Source organism: Dicentrarchus labrax, unplaced genomic scaffold (genome assembly GCF_905237075.1).
Source record: "Dicentrarchus labrax unplaced genomic scaffold, dlabrax2021, whole genome shotgun sequence".
NCBI lineage: Eukaryota > Metazoa > Chordata > Actinopteri > Moronidae > Dicentrarchus > Dicentrarchus labrax.
This window is the reverse complement of record NW_026136709.1, coordinates 19,418,544-19,428,783: the sequence shown is the minus strand read 5'-3', so window position 1 is coordinate 19,428,783 and position 10,240 is coordinate 19,418,544. Positions and strand designations below refer to the sequence as shown.

At 39.8% G+C, this 10,240-nt stretch overlaps 1 protein-coding gene across 3 annotated transcripts in view; it reads right to left on the bottom strand.

The window, feature by feature from the left end:
- Positions 1 to 2,997: 2,997 nt before the first annotated feature.
- sh3kbp1 (SH3-domain kinase binding protein 1) overlaps positions 2,998 to 10,240 on the bottom strand; it is a 31,993-nt gene continuing 24,750 nt past the window's right edge. The window contains exons 9-19 of one of the 3 annotated variants that reach the window (XM_051410679.1): positions 9,437 to 9,531; positions 9,181 to 9,276; positions 9,005 to 9,056; positions 8,825 to 8,896; positions 6,587 to 6,722; positions 6,422 to 6,492; positions 6,173 to 6,279; positions 5,865 to 5,999; positions 5,366 to 5,577; positions 5,176 to 5,239; positions 2,998 to 5,005 (exon numbers count right to left, since the gene is read on the bottom strand). In XM_051410679.1, the coding sequence (XP_051266639.1) occupies positions 4,967 to 5,005; positions 5,176 to 5,239; positions 5,366 to 5,577; positions 5,865 to 5,999; positions 6,173 to 6,279; positions 6,422 to 6,492; positions 6,587 to 6,722; positions 8,825 to 8,896; positions 9,005 to 9,056; positions 9,181 to 9,276; positions 9,437 to 9,531 (1,079 nt within the window). In that variant the 3' untranslated portion in view covers positions 2,998 to 4,966. The remainder of the gene's footprint in view (positions 5,006 to 5,175; positions 5,240 to 5,365; positions 5,578 to 5,864; positions 6,000 to 6,172; positions 6,280 to 6,421; positions 6,493 to 6,586; positions 6,723 to 8,824; positions 8,897 to 9,004; positions 9,057 to 9,180; positions 9,277 to 9,436; positions 9,532 to 10,240) is intronic. The other 2 variants (XM_051410680.1, XM_051410681.1) reach the window with 2 other exon arrangements.

The following is a 10,240-nucleotide window of genomic DNA, read 5'->3' as shown; positions in this document are numbered from 1 at the left end:
CAATGGGGGGAGATTGTTTATAGTGCAGGATACAATCAGGACTATGCTGTCCACCGTGTGAAATTTTATCGCCGTCTCTCTGGTTGTCTAAATATAAACGGTGTGGACCTCCTGGTCCCCTCCTCGACTGCAGCCAAGTTATTCTCAGTTATGTTCATCTCAAACATATCTGCACAGCACTGATATGATTTCATTTTTTTCTCATCAGATGTGTCTGTATTGATGGCCATATGTATCCTGTCATTTTGTATTTACACTTAATTATTATTTTTTTTAAAGTTAACCTACAAGGCTTACAAGTTTCTGTGCTCAGTGTCAGATTTTTTTCTATTTTTCATGACAGCTAAATAAAATAAATAAAACAAAAAACAAAGATTCCTTATAAGTCACCTAAAGAAGGTAACATTGTTGCAGCACAGTCTTTCCAAGAACTAGTGACATGTTAATACTGGTCTGAACTGCTGCCAAGAGCCATCTTTCACACTCTAAGAGGACAGGTCCATGTGTCCCTAGAATTGGGTCATGGCTACTGGTCCTTCCTGGAAACCTACTAAAAGGGTTTTAATGCTAAAAGAACCTCCCTGGACTGCCATTATTACCATTTTTCATTCAAATTATCAAGTTTTATTTAAAAAAAAAAAAAGAATTGCTCCACTGAGCTCCTAATTTGCAAAGTGAGGGAAATAAGTATAATATACTGTAATTGTCTAAATTTAATTAGCTTAGAAGAAGAAGATATACTTTTTTTTCTACACACACACACACTTCATGCACTTGTGGACATGCAAAGGGGAGAGAGATGGAGGAGTGATGGGGCTGCAACATTACCGGCAGCTTTGAGCAGCTTTTGGGGTTAGGTTGCTTTGCACAAGGGCACCTTGGCAGTGCAAAGGAGGTGAAACCTCTCCAGCTACCAGTCCACACTCCATATTTTGTGGTCTGAGGGACTTGAACCGGCAACCCTCCAGTTCCCAAGCCAAGTCTCTACACACTGAGCTACTGCCACCCTAGAGACATAATTAGATTGTTTTGTTATTATAGCTGAGTGTAAAAAATAATGCTGTATCTCATGTTTCACACAAGGATTGAATCTGGTTACATCATTGCATGTCCAATAGCAGTGAATGCACAGACAAAAGCAGCTTTTATAGTTTAAATAGAGCAAACTTATCAGATTGGTCCTTCCAGCTGCTTTGACATCAGCGAATCTAAAACATCCTTAAAAGAAAGCAACATATTTTTGGAAATACTAGTAAAAAAAGCCAATGAGAAAGCAGGATTGTTCTATGTTCTTTGGCTCTGATTGGTTGTTTTATTGATTGTTGTTTGTTCCACTAATCATGCACAGCTCAGGTGATGCCAGATGGCACAGCTCTAATGATTAATTAAGAGAGTGTTAGTGAATAGTAGACCCCTACCATGTGCATGCAAAGAAAAGTAAATATTAGATCATTTGGTTCTGAGACTTTAGTTGCCTGATTTTGTTTGTGTGCTGTCCATTGTGTGCATACAAGAAAAGTAACAAATAATCTTAATGATCTAAATAAAGTTGAAGAAAGAAAAGTTGCTAATTTAGGTTAAAAAGGATGTTGTAAGCTTTTGAATGCCTCTAAATTGCTTTTAAAAATGTTATCAGTTATAAAATCAATGCATAAGTGAATTTGTGGAACTGGATGCAGATAATTGCTGAATTAACTACCATCATGCCCGTCAATGGTGAGGCAAATAGCTGTGTGACTGTGTAGGTGTTACCAATTAAAACTTGGTGTGCTTGTAACCTAAATGTGGAGTTGAATACTATATTTTTATTAGGATATAAAGGACATAATTTCTTCCATACATGTGTGAAGGCCTATTATTAATTGCTGGTGTTTCATATGCTGTATATTCTCTACAGTCACCCACTATCATCACACGGCCTCAGTAAATGGCAACACTAAAGGAGAAGTTCAAGTGGAAGTGTGTGATTTAAAACCTCAACTAAGAACTATGACAGCCTCAATCTGATGCCCTGTAGTGATTCGAACTTTCACATAGATAGGAAGTAACGTGGAGATATTTGTCAGTATTCCAACTTTTCCCTGAGGGTATCCAGCTGTTGGCTGCTTCACACATAAATAAGGATTTGTCATGAAAACCCAGACTGGAGTATCCCTGGAGTACCCCTTTTTTCACTTATAGATCCAGTGTGTAATATTTAGGTGGATCTATTGGCAGAAATGGAATATAATATTCATATGTTTTATTTTAGAATGAGACATTTTTACCATGTTGAACCACCATGTTTCTACAGTAGCGCAGAATGAACAAACTTAATGCTGGCTCTGGATAGGGTCTTTCACATTTGTTGTAGCCATCCTCCTACACACCTGGAACAGGAGGGTGAGGGGAGGGGTCTACTGTTGGTTGCAATCTTCAACCTCACCACTAGATGCATCTAAATCCTTCACACTGGTCCTTTAAGTCTTCTCAATTGTGCTCTGGCTGATAGTCTTACCGTCTCTTTTTCAGTCCTGGTTCAAGACAAGTGTTCATTACGCTTGTTCACACCGCACGATTCAAGATAAGCTCACGTTATTCTACACCTTTGCATTTTATACAGTTGTGAAAATGTTAAATTTGAAGGCTTTTTAAAATAAAATTAAACTGATAAAAATCTAAAAATGATTGTATACTGCAAAAGTGAAGTTGACTGACTTGTTACACATCATGTGGTTGACAGTGGTTTCGGTAGCCGTTAAGTCTGAATCTGTTACTTTCACTTCTCCTACTATTCACTCAGAAATCAGTGACCTATGACCTATCTGTCACACACACATGATGCTGCTCTATAAAAGTTATCCAAGCATTGTGCACCAACTGTTTGAATAAACAGTGTGAAGAGCAACAGAATGGAACAAAATGCTCCTTAATACAGGACTATATATATCACACACAGACACAATTTTACCAGCAGACAATTAAAACATGTTTTTTAAAAAACAAAATATGCACACGTACAGTACATAATAGCATCTTTATTACACTGAAATATAAAAGTATATATATTTATCACTATCCTGGAGAGAAAGGACCAAGTCAAGAAAACAACTTGTAGCCTCAGTTGTAGCAGTTTTCTCGTTGTCATACGAAAGAAAGAAAGAAAGAAAGAAAGATTTGGAGTCAAAAACAGGAAGGCCACAGTGACGGGTTGCCATAGATTCTGTGCACATATAAGGAAGGGAGGCAAATAGCCGTACATGCTACCACACATACATGCACACACACACACACACACACACACACACACACACACACACACACACACACATTTTGTCTTCCTTTACCTATGAGGTCCTTTTATTGACTACATTCCTCAAACCCTGTCCTTAATTTTACCCTTCATCTGCTGCCAAAAGAGCACCAGAAACATCAGATGCACAGATTTTGATTTTTGTGGGGTGTGATGCGACCAGCACAGCTGTTTCTTGAGGTTTCTGAATCGTGGCAAGAGTGCAAAAGCAAAAAAGGTTAAAATAATTAATTTATGTCCAGAAGGCAATACTTTTGACTTGATAAATATGATAGGTAAGTGTGTTCATGCAGTGACATGTAATTTTCTTTGCATAAACTTTTCATTAGCAGCCAAATATCACAGGGCAGTTTTGGATTTTGTCAAAGGAATAGTTTTCCATTGTGGGATATATGCTTTCCGGCTTTCTTGCACAGAGTTAGATGAGAAGATGTATACCAATCTAATGATAAGTATGATGCTACAGCCAAAATTGGATCTACAATCACCTATAAAGTGACTTTCTAAAGTCTTGTTGTCATTGTTAAACCACATATTGACATTTTTCTATGAATAAAACAAATAAGATATAATTAGTGAGGTTTAAAGGTGCTGGTAGGCATTTAGTTACCTTTGGACAGAGCCAGATTAGCGGTTTCCCCCGATTTCCAGTCTTAATACTAAGCTAAGCTAATTGGCCACTGGCTATAGCTTCATATCTGATGTACCAGCATGCAAATGTTATCGATTTTGTCATCTAACTCCTGAAAAAAAGCGAATAAGCATATTTTTGAAAATATCTAACTATTCCTTTAAATAGCACCTCCAGTATCACTTGTCATGTTGGTAAGATTTCATTAAACTGATGTGCTTGTGTTGTAATTTTAACCTCCCAACAGGTGGAATATTTGACTGCAAATTGAAAAAGTTATGACATTAAGAAAAAAAAAGGGGATAGGGATATAGGTCCAAATGCCAGTGCTGTTAATGGCTGATGCTTCAAAATCACCCGCCTGCAGTGTACCATAGAAACATCGAGCTCAGAGTGTCAATGTAACCCTAATGCTAATAATGTGCCTCAAAGTATAGCCTTTTATTCTAACCTTAATCTAGCCCGATGAAGAAGTCAGGACCGGCCAAAACAACCTCACTTTACAAAAATGTCCTTATATGAAGGTCTAAAACTCCAGTCCTCACATGGATGGAAAATAAGAACACGCTCTCACACACACAAGATAAGAGGCGAAGGCCGCAGAGTGGGCACAGAACTGTACATAGGTCATCTGAACCAACCGGGCTACGAAGGTCGAGTTCCAAGTTTCCTTCACACTTAGAAACAAAAAGTACCGGTGAGGTCACCACGGCAGCCGCGGCTCTGTTGTTCTGTAGCCGTGGCAGCACACAGCATCAGGCCGCGGGTTAGTCAGTACCAGTGGCACAGCAAGCTTCGACAAGATAGCAGTAAACTTAACAGAGAAGCCTCTTTAAAAGAAGAATAAAGAAGTAAACACAGGATAAGGCGGCGTCGGGGAGGGAAGGTGGCTGATTCCATGGTACTGTATTGTTGCTGATGTTGATCGTGATGATCATTTGGCACAAACTTTGTTTTGGCTGAAGTGTCTCGGCCAACAGTGACAATGTTTTCAAAATGCTGGGCTCCGATGTGGTGATCAGAGTACGCCGATAAAGAGGACTTCATTTCGACAGGCTCTTCTTTATGTGCTCTACTTCCATCTGTCAAACAAAGACAGACATATTGCATTTATTTATTTAACAGCTGTACCCACAACAATTCTTTATGGACTTCCTTCGGATGTCCACATACTTTCAACTACATAGTATATCACTCGCTAGTGCGTATAATGAACAATATAATGTGTAAATGTATCCTTTATGAGTCTCACCTGTAAACTAAGACGAATCTTCTTCTCGTCATCCAGCGCGTTGGACAACTGCTTCATCTCCTGCCTGAAATACAGCAAAATACACAAACACATCAGCTTCATGACTCTGATACACATAGGATTGTACACACACACACACACACACACACCCAAACACACATCCAAGCACACATCTAGATGTGTGACATACCTGTGCTGGCTCTTCAGCAGTTCTACGGAGGCCCTCAGGTCTCTCAGCTGGTTCCTGAGTTCCTCAAGGGTCAGAGGGGTCAGAGGTGAATGCCGGAGCTCAGGGGAGGGGGTCAGACCCGAGGAGGAAGACGGGGAGGCAGGGCGATGGCTGGAGTTTGGTGGGGTCAGGACAGAGGGCTTGGCAGGCAGTGGTGCTTTATTGTCAGGTGCCTGAGGGCAAATGGAAACACAAATCAAGATACTGCATTTCCTACTTATTGATACCTCCTCTGTGATTTTTTATTCTTATTTAGAAATTAAATATGAACTTAACTTTACTATAGTTAACAATATTGGTTATGTGTCATTGTGTCATCTGTCAACAAACTGTACTGTGGTAAAGTGTTTATGAGGAACAAAAACATAGAGATACAGTTTTAAACATATAAATCTGTGTTATGGTGCCCTCTGCTGGATGAAATAAATAGTATGAGGAGGTGCACTGAAGGTGGTCTTACAGAGACGGTGGGAACTCCTTTTCTCAGGGAAACTTCTACAGATCTGGAGACAGTCTCCGGCTCCTCCTTCCCTCTGTCCTTGTCCTTCCTGTCCTCCACTGCAGGGGAGTCCAGATTAATACTGGACAGCATAGACTGCAAGACAGACAGACGGACAGAAACGTGTTGAAAAATGATTGTGATGGTCTTTAGTCTGAATATTGTAATAGTATATTTAATCTTTTTGTATGAAAGAGGGACACAGAATCAAAACCTCTCTAGATTCAGAAAAACGTCCTTCATGATCAGCTGACTACAAACACACTCACTGGTGTGATGATCTGTGAGCGAGGCCGGCGGTCTGTGACCCGTGGCCGTGACGCCGTTGGATGACTCAATTTCTCTGTTGACAACACCACGGCGTCCAGGTCCACATCTGGGCAAAAACACAAAAACACGTGATTATCAGCTGGTAAAGTATCGTGTGTGTGTACAGAGACAAAGAGAGAGTGCTCTGACAGTCACTGAGGCACCATATCTGGATCTCATTGGTCGATGATCCTGTCAGTCAGACTCACCGGTGTCATGTGACCTGTCAGGGGCAGAATCTGGTGTCGAAGCCCCGCCCTCAGACTTGGGGCTTTCACACCTGAGCAGGTAAACCATACAACAACATTAGGCTGTGTACGCTCAGGGATATATGGGATTGCTTTTCGTAAGAGCGTATGTGTGTATGTACTGACGCTAGATTGGGCGGTCTCTCAGGACGCCGCGGGGGTTGGGAGGAAGAGGAGGAGCTTGACTTTGGGGGGAGGGGTTTCTTGGGAAGGATAGATGGGAGGGAGGGCTTGGGGATGTCTCCAACCTTCACCTCGTCACCTACATGCACAAAATCATACAAACATACAGATGTTCAAAAATAACTCAAAAAACATAAAAAATAAAACAAAACACACACACATGCATAATAAGGTGAGGGCAAAGTAGGAGTACAGTGATGGAGGGAGGAGCTGCAGCAGCAAAAAGGAACTAAATCTGACCCAGGAGAACTGACGAAGCCAAATAAGGTTGTTACAGAATAAAAACAGGAAGAAGAAGAAAGGTCTGGAGTCGCCCAAGGCTGCTGGAATGGGAGAGAAAAACAAAACAAGAAGGAAAAAAAAGGAGGGCTACAAAGAATAAAGAGGGATTAGAGATTAAGAGGAACTGTAAGTATTGTTATGTATTGATTGTGTTTGGTTTATGAGATTTAATCTTACGGAGGGGTGAAAACAGAAATTGTGTTTTTTTTTTATTTATTCTATGAAGGTCGTCTTAAAGGCAATAAAACCATTTATGTAATATTGCAAGAAAACACTACACTTCTGTAAACCCGTACTACTTAACACTTATTTAAAATAAAATAAGACCAAATATTTATTGGGGGAGGATTCTTGTGTGTAAGCCATTTTACTGCTTGCATCGTAGGACTGTAGTATATTTATATATATATATATATATACACATAGTACATAACTGTACTGAAGTATTTGTACTTTACTTGAGTGTTTCCATTTATGCTGCTTTAAACATACACTACAATTTAGTAGAGGGAAAAATCTCAGATGTTGTGTCTGTAAGTTCTACCAAAGAGTTACTTCTCCATAGGTTTCATTTAAATAAGTGATTGAGGCCAAAAGAGGTCATATATATTTAATATTTCACAAAAAGCAAATAAAAAAAAGAAACAAATTATATATAATCTTGTTTCCTCCATTAATTATCTCACAAACCCTCAGATTTATCTTGTGACCATTTAGAGGGGGCCCACACCTCAGTAAGGAACCACTGGATGAAACAACCCTACTTCATATACAGTAGTTAAAACTAGCTACAACAGTAAAACGCTACTTATGCGTTGATGCATTTATATTAACAATCTAAAAATGTCATATATGATGATTTATCAGTGCGTTTAGCTGATAATACGTATGCACTTTTACTTACTGTAAGTAAACTTTGCAATGCACTTTTGCTTGTAGTCGGGTATTTTTACATTGCTGTATTGGCGCTTCAACTCAACCATAGCATCTGAGTGGAGGACTGAATTGGGAAACACAAATCTCACAGGAGCGGGTGGTCAAAAAATAAACCACGGCTCCCGGGATTTAGCTAGCTAGAAGGATGGAGACAGAGTGTACAAATGAAGCTGAAGAGAAGATTAAAGCAAAGCAAGGCAACTCTGACACTGACACAGTAAAATAGTGCCTTTTCTTTTCCCTGCAGGACAGGAGAAGGCGCAGAATCTTAATTGTGCAGCCATGAATGGTCAGAACGATTGCAGGTGCGAACGGGAGAGGACACACATAACGGGAGCAGGCGGTAACAGTCAGAAATCCAGCGGGAGCAGGCGGGAGCGTGATAAAGAAAACAGTCCCTTGCAGGGCTCTAGATCTGAGTATCTCTCTCAGCACTGCTTAGTAAAACCCTGAAAAGTGAGCTACTCCTGGATTACATTAAAAATATCTTTGTCAAGTTAATTATATTTGTCTTGTATGAATAGGATTTAATGAGATGATTGCAGAGATGATTGGAAGCTTGCGTTTCACACCAGTTGGTACCAGTATTTGTCATCAAAACCACAGTGCCCAAAGCTTCCTGTTGCATACAGAACGATGTTGACACTTTTGTTATCAGAGCTTTGTTTCCCTGCTTTACAAAGGAGGACAAACACGCTGCAAGTAATTGTTCTACTGCTCTACCCTCAGCGGAAACCTCGTTTGGCTCCGTTTACAGGTGACAAACAGCGCCTTGTCCTGTGTCACACTGACACCGAATCTCTCTCTGCTGTAAAGCCGTCCAGCAAACGATTAGTAATATTAAACATGTTAGTAAGTGATCTGTCCGTTGCCAGCTGAACAAATCAGTGGAAAGTTGTAAGAAGCTGCAGAAGCTGCAGGCTGAAGGCAGGCTGAGCAGGGCCAAAGTGGCCTAGACTGTACCTCGATCCTGGTCTCTCTGTGGCAGATGTTCAGGTCGCTCAGGAGGAACCTTCCTGAACTCCGACTTTTTCTCTACAGGTCAGAGGTTACAGGTGTTTTTGGTTTGTATCCATCTCTTCCGTTCTCTCTCAGAACATAAAAATACAAGAGAGGAAGGAAAAAGATGAGGTGTTACTGTACCTGTGGTGTGCTTAGCTGACGGTGCGCTGGGAGGAGGCGGTTTCTTTGGTCTCTGGAGACACACACAGAAACAGAAACATTACAAAAACACTTTGAGAATGTATCATGTCTTTGAGACTTTCATGGCTTTTGACATCGCGGTAAACAGACAACTTTTGCATGTGCGCCAAAATCACCTCTTTCTCCACTTCTAGCAGCTTGACAAAGTTGTCTGGGAAAACACCTTGCCTTCCTCCGATCTCCCCCATCCACCAGCCTGCATCGGCACAGTCCTACACAAGAGACAGCAGAGTGTGACCACTTAAATGCATGCTAAGTGTATTTAGTGTGCGCCTGGATGCAAATGGAGCTTTCACCACCTGCACAAACAAATCAAACAAACCAAATGAGGCAAACAAGAATCAAAGCAGACACACCCACATACAGACTTACCTTGGTGATGATATTGACGATATCCCCCTCTTTGACTGACAGCTCATCTTCATTTTGTGCTTCATATGGAAAGAGGACTTTACATTGTTCCCGCCCTGCCAATTGAATTCAAGACAGTTACAAACTGCAATGTGTGACTGCCTGGGAGAGAGGTACCTGATGTTTCCAAATTTTCACTGTAAAATACCTCGCTAATTTAGAAAAAAGCAGATTATCTTAAACAGATTTGATGTCCCCCTGCCGTCAAAAGTTCTTGTGTTTCCTGCTTCCACCATAGTTTACAGTACACAGTCATCTTGTCTTGTCGAGGACAGCTTAGAAAACTTTCCAGTAATGGAAAAGTAGAGAAAAGATGGAAGAAATTAATTTGTAGATTAACTGAAAAACAAAAAGCAGTTAATTGCTTGTGTTAAAAATAGTTATAAAACCAGTTTTTTTTACTTATATATTTAAAATATAAGGTTCCTATATATTCCTATATGTGTATTTATATATACACACAACCCTACAACCCTAATTCTATTTTTTTCTTGTATTTAAATTTTTTATTTTGTTATTTAATGTGTATTTATTTTTTTCTTATCTGCTATGTTATATCTGGAACTGCTGTAACAAGTAAATTTCCCCAGCGTGGGATCGTTTATATAGTCTCATCTTTCTCATTCTTGTTTGAAATAAAAAAATCAGTGAATAATGAAAACTAATAATTGTGAATTCAGTTATAAAATACAGAATTTGGGATTGTAAGAGTTTCATGCATTGGTTAACAATTTATGTGTAGAATAAATATAAAAAGGAAATCTA